This window comes from Urocitellus parryii, chromosome 9 (genome assembly GCF_045843805.1).
Source record: "Urocitellus parryii isolate mUroPar1 chromosome 9, mUroPar1.hap1, whole genome shotgun sequence".
Taxonomy (NCBI): Eukaryota; Metazoa; Chordata; class Mammalia; order Rodentia; family Sciuridae; genus Urocitellus; species Urocitellus parryii.
In genome coordinates this window covers 83,305,038-83,319,524 of record NC_135539.1, presented here as the reverse complement: position 1 = coordinate 83,319,524, position 14,487 = coordinate 83,305,038, and the positions used below count along the sequence as shown (strand labels likewise).

At 40.9% G+C, this 14,487-nt stretch overlaps 1 protein-coding gene across 3 annotated transcripts in view; it reads left to right on the top strand.

Moving 5' to 3' along the window:
- Positions 1-14,487, top strand: part of LOC113199747 (tubulin-specific chaperone E) — a 46,917-nt gene continuing 32,430 nt past the window's right edge. For all 3 annotated transcript variants that reach the window (XM_026412816.2, XM_026412808.2, XM_077802642.1), the window contains exons 1-2: positions 1-98; positions 8,969-9,099. In XM_026412816.2, the coding sequence (XP_026268601.1) occupies positions 31-98; positions 8,969-9,099 (199 nt within the window). In that variant the 5' untranslated portion in view covers positions 1-30. The remainder of the gene's footprint in view (positions 99-8,968; positions 9,100-14,487) is intronic.

Below are 14,487 nucleotides of genomic sequence, written 5' to 3'. Positions count from 1 at the left end.
CTTCCGGTCTCCCCATGGCACTTCCGCTCGATGCTGGAAGCTCTGCTGCCCTCCGCTGTCAAGGGGCAGCCGCCGAGACCACCAGCTGCTGCTGGCAGGTGAGCCTTGAGAGCTGGGCCGCGGAGGTCGGACTGGGGGCTCGTCTGGCCGCACTGTGTCCTTTCCCTTCTTGGACTTACCCGGGCGGCAGCCCGGGCTCTGAGAGCGTCCGGCGAGGAGAGCTGGCCGCTGGATCCCGTGTCGGCGCCCGCCCCGCGCACGGCGCTCGGCGCCAGCCGGGGAGGAACACGGTGTGGCATCGCCGCCCGCGGAAGCGGCTGGTGGTGCGGCCGCTCGCCTCGCCGGGTGCGCAGGCCCTGCCGCCGCCTTTGCTGTTTGCTTCGTGGCTTTTCCTGGTGTTTTTGTTTTATATGAGATGTGCTGTTATAAACAATATGCCGCTGGGGTCTCCCCATCCAAGGTGATGGTCTGCCTTTTGAATTGCAGGTTTATTGTGTTGAACTTAATTGTCGCTACTGAGAACTCGCTTGGGAGTCCTCTTGACTCAGCTTTCTCCCCTGAGCTTCAGCAGCTGCTGTCAGCAGGATCCGTCCACTCTGAACCACCTTTGCGTGTGGTTCAGGTTGCGGTTACCTCTCACCTGGCCTAAGGACACCCAACTAGACTCTGCTTTTTTTTTTTTTTTTTTTGGTCTGTTAGCATCCCTAGAGGGATCCTTCTGAAAAAATAAATCAGATGATCTGCCATTTCACTCAGTAAAGCCAACTGTTTGGAGACCTAAATGCTGGATGTCCTCTCTACTAATCTGTTGACTGCTGTATGGCCTGCCTCCCCAAGCACTCCCCCAGGCTATCTACACTTTTTTCTCTGCCTGGAATGGTCTCAATGATTCAATCCCTTCTCTCTCTCTTCCAGGTTTTGGAATATTACCTTCTCAGGGAGGCCTTCCTCTTTAACAGATCCATTTTGCTTATCATTATTCTTTATCACGTTTCTCCCCAGTAGCTTCATGGGGACAGGGATTTTGTTTTCTTTCTTTTTTGGATACTGGAATTGAAAACAGAGGGGCTCTTTACATCCCCAGCCCTTTGTGTTTGTTATTTTGAGACAAGATCTTGCTAAATTGCTGGGGCTGGCCTCAGTCTTTCAATTCTGCCTCAACCTTCTGAGGCCCTGAGATTATAGTCCACACCCAACAGATCTTCTACTTTTAAAGAATAACAGTTATGGCTGGGGATACCCAACAGGTCTTCTACTTTTAAAGAATAACAATTATGGCTGGGGATACAGCTCAGTTGGTAGAGTGCTTGCCTTGCATGCACAAGGCCCTGGGTTCAGTCCCCAGCACCTCAAAAAAATAAATAAGTAAGTAACAGTTATGGTCTGGTCACAGTGACCCATTCACATTATCCCAGCCAGTTGTAAACTGAGGCAGGAGGATTGCAAATTCAAGGTCATTCTGCAGAAAGACCCTATCTCAAAATAAAAATCACAAAAATAATAAAAATTTCAACTAATATTGCATAATTCAGATAAAATGAAAGCGTCTTTGCAAAGTGCATAATTTAGTTTTAAATTTTTGCTTTGTTGATGATATTCAACCCCTGAATTCCTTTCATGTTCTCCAGTTTTCTCAGTTCTTAGTCTGAAAAGCCTGTAGACTCCTTCATAGACTGTTTAATTACAGAAAATAAATACATAAGATTTCAAAGGTAACTACTCTCATGAAATAGTTGTCAAAATATTTTGAAACAGTAATATAATGTGTTTCTTTATTAACATATTAAGCAACAAGATCTAGGTGTCAGGTCTTTTATGTTTGTTTTAAGGTACTGGAGATGGATCCCATGGCCTGTGCATGGTAGGCACGCTCTATCACTGAGCTATTGCCTCAGGCCTAGTAGGTCTAAGAAATATTTTAGTTTTGAAATAGTGATGGATATAAACTATACTTTGAGAAATCTGTAACAGCTGTAATATGATATAAAAATATTTATGATTTCTAAAGATGAGAATCTCAGATGCTGCTAATCCAACTTGTGATATTTTATGTCTATGTACATAATTAAGAAAAGTTCTAACTTTCAGTTAAAAGTTAGTAAAAATTTTCAGTTAGAAAGTTTTTTGTTTGTTTGTTTGTTTTTAAGTCAATAATGTGCCAGGTACTGTGGTGCAAGCCTGTAATCCTAGCAGCTCAAGAGACTGAGGCAGGAGGTTTGCAAGGTCAAAGCTAGCCTCAGCAATTTAGCAAAGCCCTGTCTCAAAGTAAAAAAATTAAAAAGGCTGGGTATGTGGCTCAGTGGTAAGTTCCCCTAGGTTCAATCCCTGGTACCAAAAAAATAGTCAATAATGTTTGTTTTTTTTTCCTTTTTTTTTTTTTTTCTCTCCATATTGGGGATAGGGCCATTGCATGGCAGGCAAGTGCTATACCACTGAGCTACAACCCTAGCTCTTTTTTATTTTTTTAATCTTTTAAATTTTTGAGGCAGGGTTTTGCTGAGTTGTGCAGACTGGTTTACAACTTGGAATCCTCCTGCTTTAGCCTCCTCAGCAACTGGGATTACAGTGTTCACATGTTGGTGATTTACTTCATCACACTTGATCAGGGTCACTCGATTTCCTCTAAAGATTGAGGCAAGAGCCAGACACAGTGGCAGATCCTTGTAATCACAGGGGCTCAGGAGGCTGAGACTGGAGGATCCCAAGTTCAAAGTATCAGCAGTGGGGAGGTGCAAAGCAACTCAATGAGACCCTGTCTCTAAACAAAATACAAAATAGGGCTGGGATATGGCTCAGTGGTTGAGTGACCCTGAGTTAAATTCCAGGTACAAAAAAAAAAAAAAAAAAAAAAAAAAAAAAAAAAAACAGTTTGAGGCAAGATTTATCTTCACTATAGCTTTTTTTCTTCTTTTTTGGTGCATGTGTGTTTACACATTCTGGTCAATTGCCCTATCACAGAACTATATCCACAACCCTTTTTTTTATTTAAGACAAGGTCTCACTGAGTTGCTTAGTACCTTGCTGTTGCTGAGACTGGCTTTGGATTTTAGATCCTCCTGCCTCAGCCTCCTCAGCTGCTGGGGTTACAGGCATGCGTACCTTTATTTTATTTGTTTATTTTTTTATGTGGTGCTGAGGACCAAATCCAGTGCCTCACACATGCTAGGCATTACTTAGCATAATGTCCTCAAGATTCATCCATGTTGTAGCAGGTGTCAGGATTTCTTTTTAAGGCTGAATAATATTCCTTTGTGCGCACATGCACACCATATTCATTTATTGAAGGACACTACGGTTGCTTTCATCTTTTGGCCCTTTGTGAACAATGCTGCTATAAACATGTAAGTGCAAATAGCTGCTTTAGCGTATGCTTTTCTAGTCTTTTAAAATTAATTTGAGGAATCATGTAGTTATTAAGATCATGAGGGAGCCAGCTGTGGTGACTCCTGCTACTCTGGAGGCTGAGGCAGGAGGATGGCAAGTTCAAGGCCAACCTTGGCAATTTAGTGAGACCCCATCTCAGAACAAAAGAAACAACAACAATGAAAAAAACCTCAGACTGATGAGAAAAAAATAAATAAACTAGTAGGATATGTGCAAAGTACATGAATGGGTAGTTCACATAAAAGGAGAGATACTCAGCTTCCCTCATAATACTCCTGATGGGATTGTAAATTGGAACTGCAATTATAAAGGGACATTTGGTATTAGCTACTCAAATGTAAAATACATATGACCTTTGACTCAGCATTCCCAGAGTTTTGGCTGGTTTTGGGTAAAGGTGATTAAACCCAGGGGTGTTCTATCACTGAGCCACATCCCCAACCCTTTTTATCTTATTTTGAGACAGAGTCTCACTAAGTTGCTGAGGTTTGTCTCAAATTTGAGATCCTTCCTCCTCATCCTCCAAAGTCATCGAGATTACAGATGTATACCACAATGCCTGGCTCACACTTGAACATTGTATCCATTAATATGATGATTCTGTGGCCCTGTTCAAAAGTGTTTATAGAATAGCCAGGTGTGATGGCACATGCCTGTAATCCCAGCCACGGGAGGCTGAGACAGGATTTCAAGTTCAAACCCAGCCTCAGCATAAAGCAAGGTGCTAAGCAACTCAGTGAGACTCTGTATCTAAATAAAATACAAAATAGGGCTGGGGATGTGGCTCAGCAGTCAGGTGCCCCTGAGTTCAATCTCTAGTACCAAAAAGAAAAGAAAAAAAATGTTTAATAAAGGAAGCATGTATCTCAATTGTAATAAAATCTGTTTACATGTTAATGAAAATTAAAAGGGTACTTAAAACTAGTAAAAACCATTCTTAGGGTAATGTAATTATAGTGAAATTTAAATATTTATTTAAGTGTTATGGACAGAAGATGGTGGTATCAGAAATGGCTTTGGTGTTTATTTACTTGCAACCTTAATCTCCTACAACTGTCTTTCCCATGAAAAGGGAGAAAGGCGAATGTGTTATTAAGTCTATGCTGGTGGGTGAGTGGTATCCTGACCATTGAATACCCAGACAGGTCACATGTCACATTTGTAACATGATTTTCATTTCTGGGTGTTAAAATTTATCAGTGGAATTTGTAAATGAATTATAGGGAAAATGTGGAATTTTTTTTTTTGATACCACGTGCTTAAACACTGAAACAACCTTCCCAGCCCTTTTATAGACTTTAAATATATGTAGAGACAGAATCTTGTTAAGTTGCTTAGTGCCTTGCTAAGTCTGAAGCTGGCTTTGAACTCCCGATCCTCCTGCCTCAACCTCCCAAACTTCTGGGATTACAAGTGTGCACCACTGTACCTGAGAACTTGGAATTTTTTTTTAATTTTAGTTGTAGATGGGCACAATCTCTTTATTTATAATTTTTTTTATGTGGTGCTGAATCCAGTGCCTCACACTCAAGCACTCAACCACTGAGCTATAATCCTAGCCTGAAAACTTGCAATTCTTATGAGGATGGTTTAAAGGCCTGTGAATGTTTACCTGGTACAAAGTTTTGAGACATAAGACAGGTAGAGGGAAAGCAGAAATGATAACATAAGGATGTCCTTCAAATATTCCAGTGTCCACTGGAAAGGGAGTGCATTGGTGGGTCACAGTTGGAGAGGGCAATACTAAAAGATGATGGGTAGATTTCATGGTGCACATGTGCACGCACATGCTTGTGTGTGTGTGTGTGTGTGTGCTGTGTTTAGGGATTGAAATTGAACTCAAGGGTCCTCTATTACTGACAAACATCCCCAGCCCTTTTTAAAAAAAAAAAAATATTTACTTTTTAGTTGTAGTTGGACACAATACCTTTATTTCACTTATTTATTTTTATGTAGGAGGATGGAACCTAAGGTCTCACACATGCGAGGCGAGCGCTCTACCGCTGAGCCACAACTCCAGCCTCCCCAACCCTTTTCTTGTTATTATTTATTTATTTATTTTTAAATACCTTTATTTATTCATTTATTTTTTACATGGTGCGGAGGATCGAACCCAGTGCCCCATATGTGTGAGGTAAGCACTCTACCACTGAGCCACAGCTCTAGCCCCTCTAGGTTTTTATTTTAAGACAGGCTCTCACTAACTTGCCAAGGCTGACCTCAAACTTGAGATCCTCCTTTCTCAAGTCTCCTGGGATTATAGGCATAAAGCTATGAATCCTGCCTATTTCTTTCTTCTTATTATTTTTTTTTAAATTTTTAAAGAAGCTGATGGATCTTTATTGTATTCATTTATTTATATGTGGTGCTGAGAATCGAACCCAGTCCTTCGCATATGCTAGGCAAGTGCTCTACAATTGAGCCACAACCCCCCCACCCCCCACCCCCACCCCCACCCCCATCTGTTTCTTTTAAGACAAGAATAATCTAACAAGGAGAGTTACTCCAAAACTAAATGGTCTACCTTCATTCATTAGCAAACACGTGTGTTTAAAAAAGGTATCCCAGTTTAATGAAGGTTTCAAGGCATCCAGATTGCCACCACAGAAAAGATCCCTCTCAGATCCCCAGTGCAGGCAATTACCGAAAATCTAGGTGGGCTGCTAACTTCAGGACAGTTTGAACACTAAAGTGGAGGTAGGAGTAGGGAGGATGTAAGTGGTGGTGTCAGCAGTGGGCCGTAGAGGTGCAGTGGGGCCAGTAATGGCATCAAGTAGGTTCAACAACAGGAAGCAGGGACTCATTTACTGGTCAGAGAAACAGGGTAAAGGCCTTGGAGCTGAGGCATAGTTCTTGAGACATGGATCCAGTTTTCAAGTCATCACTGAAGAAAAATCACAGCATCAAGAAACATTATTTGAAGAGTCAAGAGCTTGGGCAGGATCATCAAAATACTGACTTAATGCAGAGCCACTTGATGATTGACCATAGGTGTCTTTTTTGCTTTTTTGGTGGGAGCATACCAGAGATTGAACTCAGGAGCACTTGAGCACAGCCACATCCTCAGCCCTATTTTGTATTTTATTTAGAGACAGGGTCTTACTGAGTTGCTTAGTGCTTTGCTTTTGCTGAGGCTGGCTTTGTATTCGCGATCAATCCTCCTGCCTCCACCTCCCCATCTGCTGGGATTATAGGCATGCGCCACTGCGCCTGGCAAGTGTAGATATTTTATAGCTGCTGATATAATTGGTCCTGTGGCTGTAGCATGCTTGTGGGAATGAAAAAAAATGCTACTGGAGATCAGAGAGGATCTAGCACATGGAACTTCATAATTCGTGAATTATGTGTACGTGTTAAGAGTGTCAGTGGAATGGTTTCCTAGTGTCTTCCTCCTCTTGTAATTGCTCACTTGGTTTTACTCACCCATTGATCATCACTCTGTTCTTTTTCACTGGTAGCCCAGTTTTCAAGGTGGGAAGTTAGGGCTGAGCCCCATCCAGAGCTCCAGACTGATGGTAGGGCCTTAAGAGTTTCTGGTTAGATAACTCCATGCACTCTAGTTAATGGAAATTCCTTGTAGGAATGGAGTTCTACAACCATTTATTAATTCTCTCTCCTCAGGGACTAGAACTCAGCTTCTGAACATAGCCTTGGCCAGACCTCTTAGCAGCTCTGTCTCTGTACTTCCTAAAACTCAAGGTTCCGCCACCAGTTCCTACCAGCGCATGGATCTTACCTCAAAATCGTCTAAACTTTTCCTACCACGTTTAGGCTCTGGAATGATTCTTTTGCTTTTCAGTACTATTGGGCAGGTTTGGATCTAGATCTAGAGATTCCGGCTCCTTGCTGACTGTCTTCCTTTTTTCTTTTTTTGGTGCTAGAGATTGAACTCAGAACCTCACGCAGACTAGGCAGACACTCCACCCAGAACCTCTGCGTGAGGTTCTGAGCTACAATCCCAACCTTGTCCCCCTCCCCTTTTTTTTAGTGTTTCTGTTAGCACATTATAGCTTTATGTAGCAGTGGGGTTCATTTTGGCATATTCATAAATGTATACCTTTTCTCCCATTTTTCAACAAATTCAGCTCCATTTTCCCAAGAATTGGGAAAATATATTTTATGAAAGCCAGAGGACTTGATTAACAGGAACTAACACTGAAATTTGATAAATTTACGTTCTGCAGTCTGAGATAATAATGCTCACACTGTTCTAGAATATGGGCATACGTGACAGACAATTCCAGGAGCGGAAGAAATGTCTCCCATTCTGTGTGGTGGGAGAGGTGGACAGGTGTTGTGCCAGAGCCTCCAGTAGCCCACATACAAGCAAACTATGATTATGACCCAAGAAGCTGTGATTCACAATCTAAGCTTTTATTACCTTCATGTATTTCATGAATATAGAACTTTTTTGTTTAGTAGACCTGTAGCATGCATCTAAAAATCCTTGCACTGGCATGCATGAGGCCCTGGGAAAAGGAAATTCTTGCACTGCCACATTGCTAACCTTTTATAAGAAAAATCAGGTTTTATTCTGAGACTGTGTTTGTGAACCATATCTGTCCAGCAAGAGGAAGCCAAGTTGAGCTCTGATCTTTTTTTTTTTTTTTTTTTTAATTTTTTAATATTTATTTTTTAGTTTTCGGCAGACACATCTTTTGTTTGTATGTGGTGCTGAGGATCGAACCCGGGCCACACGCATGCCAGGCGAGCGTGCTACCGCATGAGCCACATCCCCAGCCCTGAGCTCTGATCTTGCAAGCTCTCCGCAGCATCCGGCACTGTTGCTCTTCTGCCCCTTCTGTAAGCTTTGCCTCCTGAGTTCCAAGACCCCAGAGTCTGGCTTTCTATTTTCCTTTCTGGCTCTTCTTCATCTCACTCCTTAGGGTTTTCTTCCCTCTCCCTTTCATTGGGTTTCTGCCATGGTTCCTCTTTTCTTTCCTCCAATGCACCTTCGGTCTCATCCACCCTTACTGTATTAGTTTCTGATGACTTCTAGGTTACCCATTTCTTTTTTTCTTTTTTTGGTACTGGAGATTGAACTCAGGCACACTTTACCCTGAGCTACATCCCGAGTCCTTTTAGATAGCGTTAGGTTGCTGAGACTGGCCTCAAACTTGCAGTCCTGCCTGCCATAGCCTCCCATGTTGCTGGAATTATGGGTATGAGCCACTGTGCTGGCCAGATACCCATTTCTGATGCCAACATATCTTGAGCTGCAGACCCTCATCCATCCTGACACTTAAGATACCCAGGCACCTTTTAAGACCTTGTCTTTATTTTTAGAATTCTGTGTGTGTGTATTTTAAATTTAATTGGTTTTTGTTTGGTACTGGGGATCGAGCCCAAGGGCACTTTACCTCTGAGCTACATTCCCAGCCCTTTTGGATTTTTTTATTTTGAGACAGGGTCTTGGTACATTGCTTTGTCCTGGCTGAGTTGCAGAGGCTGGCTTCAAACTTTGATCCTTCTGTTTCAGCCTCCCAAATCTCTGTGATTATGGGTGTGCCCCACCTACTGCTTCTAGCTTTCTTAAATAAATTTTATTAAATTCTTCTCAATGCTATGATTTTTTCCCCCCCAGATCTCACATTTTGGATTCTGGCTGTCTTAACATGAGTGACACTTTGACATTAGATGTCATTGGTCAAAGAGTTGAAGTAAATGGAGAATATGCAACAGTGCGTTTTTCTGGCGTTGTTCCTCCTGTGGCAGGTAAGTGGGGTGTGTGTGTGTGTCAGTTTTTTCTGTGTAGGATTCTCAGTAGCACTTTTTTTTTTGGTACTAGGGATTGAACTCAGGGACACTTAACCACTGAGACACATCCCCAGCCCTTTGTTGTATTTTATTTGGCAACAGCATCTCACTGAGTTGCTGAGACTGGCTTTGAACTCGAGGTCCTACTGCTTCAGCCTCCTGAAGACGCTGTAGATTGTAGATGCTGGGATTATAGGTGTGCACCAATGCACCTAGTTCAGTAGCACTTTTTAATATCAATTTTTGGGAAATTAACCACCAATTATAGATACTTACCCATAGTAGTTTTATTTGGTTGACGATATCATGTGGTACACATAGTTTTGTTTAATTATATGCTATTTAATTATTTAGTACTTCTGTTTTATATTAAATCAACCATAAAATGTTATCTGAGGAAATTATAAGCAATCAAAAGTCTTGAACTCTTATAATTTGCTACTCAAAAAATAATTTTTCTACAAAGTCCTTTGCCATTAATCTATATGTAAATGTATTTATTGTAAACCAATATACATGCAATTTTTGTCACCTATTTTCATTTATTTGATGTATAATTACATGTTTCTATAAAAAGCATTTTAGATGGGGTTTTTAATTTATTTATTTAAGTTGTAGGTAGACACAATTCCTGCCCTAAATATTTGAGTATTTTCTGTATGTTCTGAACTGGCCTGAGTGGGTACAGGAAGACTCAGTGAGAAATTTAAACCAGAAGTTCTCAGTGTGTGGCCCCTAACTAGAATCAGCTTCATCTGATTACTCCTTAGAAATGTAGATTCTTGAGCTTCACCTTATATCTACAAATACTCTGGGAGCAGAGCCCAGCAATTTTGTGTTTCAAAAAGTTGTCCAGGGCCAGGCATGGTAATACATGCCTATAATTCAGGAGATTGAGGCAGGAGGATTGTAAGTTTAAGGTCAGTCTCAGCAACTTAGCGAGACCCTGTCTTAAAAAGGACTGGGGATGTAGCTCAATGGTAGAGTGCCCTTGGGGTTTTATTCCTAGTACTGCTAAAAAAAAAAAAAAAAAGGAGTTCTCGGGGTGGGGCTGTGGCTCAGCGGTAGAGTGCCTGGTACATTCAAGGCGCTGAGTTTGATCCTTAGCACCACATAAAATAAAATATTATGAAAAAAAAAAAAGTAGTTCTCTAATTCTCTAAGAGGATTATAGCTTAGAGGTAGAGTGCTTGCCTAGTATGCATAGGCCCTGGATTATTTTACCCTCAGCATCACAAAAAAATAAAAGTACAGCCTTCCAGAAGATTTTTATGTGCATTGTTTTTTTTTTCTTTTTTTTGGTGGGGGGTGGGGGATGTGGGGATACTAGAGATTAAACTCAGGGGCCCTCAACGACTGAGCCACATCCCCAGCCCTCTTTTATGTTTTACTTAGAGACAGGGTCTCACTAAGTTGCTTAGTGCCTCGCTTTTTGCTGAGGCTAGCTCTGAACTCATAATTCTCCTGCCTCAGCCTCTGGAGCTGCTGGGATTACAGGCATGCACTACCATACTGGCTGTGCATTAAGTTTTAGTTTGAACCCCTGTGTAGATCACTGTGACTCTGCCTTCATGGAAATTGCCATGGAAGGCTTTAAACAAGCATGTAAGATGGAGAAGGGGAAGGGGTCCTCCTTCTGCCTCCATTTGACTGGAATGATTGATAAATGGGAAGAGAAAGTAACATTTAAATAATAATGACTGTGTGCCAGGTTCTGTCATGTATGCCCTCTATTTTGAATATTAACAGCCTTAAGATATGGATATATATATATATGGATATATAGAGAGATTTGGTCTCTACCAAGTCTCAGATCTCAAAACTTCCTTATAGCAGAACTCAAATATGAGTCTGCTTCAGAGCCCATGCCATTTCTACTCTGTTGTTTTCCAAGAACATACATATTCTCTAGGTACATATTATATAGGCAGATTGCCATCTGCAGGTTGAATCAATGTGCAGTACTTGGAAATTTTTAATACCCAAGTTCTTTGGAAAGCAGAATGGGGTAGAGATTTGCATCCAGAAAGCTCAATGTTCAGAAAGCTCATTAGGAAGCAATACTTATGGAAGGATTGGGCAAAAGGATTAGGTGGGCTGTTGCAATCCTCCTGCCTGAGCCTTCCTAGTCACTGGTCTTAACAAAGGGCTCGGCATTCCCCTTTGAGAGCTCTGATGTTAGAGGTCATCTGGTGGAATTGTACAAAGATGTAGACAGAGTGAAAACACATTTAGTCATTACTCTCAGGGGTATTTCACCAGATGTGGTTGTAAGGCCATCATGGCAGCTAAATGCATTGATGTGTTTAAAGCCAGTCATTAGACCAGTCATTGATCATATTGTTAGCCATTGTTATAAGTAAACATTTAAAAAAATTACTTAGGAACAAATTCTAATGTTTTACAAATGGATTCTTATGACTGGATATAATTTCCTGTGGTAAGCATTACTGTAGATTACAGAGTGTTAGGCATGAAAACTGTTAAGATGGAGGTAAAGATGGGCTCCTGTGGGAGGCAGATAATAGTACTCCAAAGATGTCCCCAAAACCTGTGGTTATGCTAAGTTACATGTCAAAGAGGGTTAGGGCTGCAGGTGGAATTAAGTTTGCTAATTGGCTGATTTTAAGATTGGAAAATTATACTGGTTCATCCAGGTGGGCCTAGTGTAATCATAGGAAGCATTAGAAGCTGAAGAGAAGGTAGAAGAGGCATTAGCATTGTCAGTGAAGTGATGTGGGATGATTCACTAGCCACATCTCACCTTGAATGTGGAAGAAGGTCACAAGCCAGGGATGTGTGCACCCTCTACAGCTTTGAGAGCTGCCCTGGTATGATAAGGAAGCTGTCAAGAGTGTAAGGTTCATTCTTCTGGTCTGTTTTTTTAAATGGCAAATAGCATGTAGAGGCCATAGTCTGAGGTCCAGAGGTACTCACTTCTACCAGGATGATATTGTTTCCAGGCATTTTTAGTGAATAGAGATATATCTGGAGGATTCTTCTTAGAAATAGAATAGATTTAAGGAGGGTTTATATGTATTTATTATAAGTTTTCAAATGAGAGAAAAGGAGAATAGTGTAATGAACACCTGTGTTTACTTGTCATGTCTGTTTAACAATCGTCAGCATTTTGCCATATTTGTTTTATCGCTATTTTTGCTTAATGTGGTTTTTCTTTTTTCTTTTTCTTTTTCTTTTTTTTTTTTTTTGGCATTAGGGATTGAACCCAGGGGTGCTTAACCACTGAGCCACATCCCTAACCCCTAACCCTGCACTCCTGTTGTTTTTTGTTTTTTGGGGTTTTTTTGGTGGTGCTGGTGCTGGTGATTGAACCCCCAGAGCATTATGCTTGCTAGGCAAGCACGCTACCAACTGAGCTATATCCCCAGCCAGCCTAGCCCTTTTTTTAATGTTTTCTTTAGAGACAGTCTCACTGAGTTGCTTAGAGCCTTGCTAAGTAGCTGAGTCTGGCTTTGAAGTTGCAATCCTCCTGCCTCAGCCTTCCTAGTCACTGGGATTATAAGCATGTACCACCACACCCTGCATTGCTTAACATTTTAAATTACATGCATTGTAGAATTTTTATCCCTAAATTCTCACTGTACATTTTCTTACAAATAAGTATATCTTCTTACAAAATAATATGTACATTTTATACTTAAATTTTTTTGAATCATTCAGTTTAGGTTATTAAAATAGCTTTGCACTATTAAAAAATATATATTTTTAGTTGTAGATGGACACAGTACTTTTATTCATTCATTCATTCATTCATTTATGCATGCAGTGCTGAGAATGGAGCCCAGTGCCTCACACATGCTAGGCAAACACTCTACTACTGAGCCACAACCCCAGCCCTAGGACTCCTCTTTTTTTTTTTTTTTTTTTTTAGGACTCCTCATTTTTAACATGCTCCCTATTTGATTCTAGTGCCCATGCTTTGAGAGGGGTTGTTTTTATTCTTTAGGAAGTGCTAATATTCTGGTAAAAAGTGAAATCACTAGAAAGCCACATAGAACCTCTGGGCCCTCTCTCTAGCTGCCTTTGCAGAACTGAGCTTTTTACACTAAGCCCTGTTGAGGCCTATGTGAGACACAGCTTCTGTGAAACATCTGTGAACCGATGATGTTGCTGTTTCTGAAAGTAGCTTGCTCCTTACAAAGGGACTCCTGTGACAGGAGCTGAGCTGTTGGCTCAGGAAAAGGAAGGACATCTTTTCTAATGAACTGAAAGGATTCTAACAGTGGTCAAGAGAATTGTATCTTGCTGTAAGGAAGCTCAGAGCCACATCTTCATTACTCTTTCTCAGTTATTCTATTCTAATGATTTTTCCACCCCCCCCTTTTTTGTTGATGATTTTTGATCTTTCAGTATTATGTTTTTCTTTCTCCTTGAAGTGTTTGTGTTTTTTTTTTATTGTGTTTTTGCAGCTCCTTTGAAAACATCCTCAAGTTATAGGTTATAAAAACAAAAGGCTATCTTCAGAGGCATTGGAAGATAGGAACTCGAGACTGTGTAGGGTGATGTTGAAACCAAACTGCTTTGTAATTTCCAAGAGCCTGAGATTGTTTTACACTAACATTGAAATAACATAATTCCAGATATTGGAGTATAGAAAATTTATTTTGGTGATGAGCTGTTATCCATACTCCAAAGCCCTTAGGGGAGTGCCTTTTTGAGTGTAATGTAGAAATTAAAAGAGAATATATCTGGGTCTGGAGTTGGTAAAACACTTGCCTTCCACACGTGGCATACTGGGTTCAATCCTCAGCATCACATTAATAAATAAAATAAAGGTATGTCCATCTAAAAATTTAAAAAAAGAGAATCAGATAAGCAATGCTGCTTAATGGGGGTGTTTAGTCTGAATTGCTCAGATTTACATCACTTAAATGTAGTTACATGTTTTTTTAAAAAACAAATGTTAGTTGTCTCAGGAGTTGGTCAGTCCAGGAAGCCAAGGAGCAGAGAAACAACAAGGCTAAGGTTGGCACTGCCCATCCTCATCTTTTTCAGAGGTCTCAGTCCATACCGGCTGGCTGCATTGCTCTGGAACCAAGGTGAGGCAGAACATCGTGGTGGAAGAGGAAGGCAGCTCAGGACATTGACAATCAGAAAACAGAACGAGAAAAAGCTTCTCTCTCACCAGGGACAAAATGTATACCCAAAATGTATATGTTATACAAAATGTATAACAAAGTGTACTCCCAGTGACCTGCCTCCTCCAGCCACACCTGCCCAATTATCACCACCCAGTTAACCCTGTCAGTAAGCTAATGCACTGATTAGGTTAAGGTTCTCATGACAGTCATTTGCCTCTAAAGTTTCTTGCATGGTCTCACACTT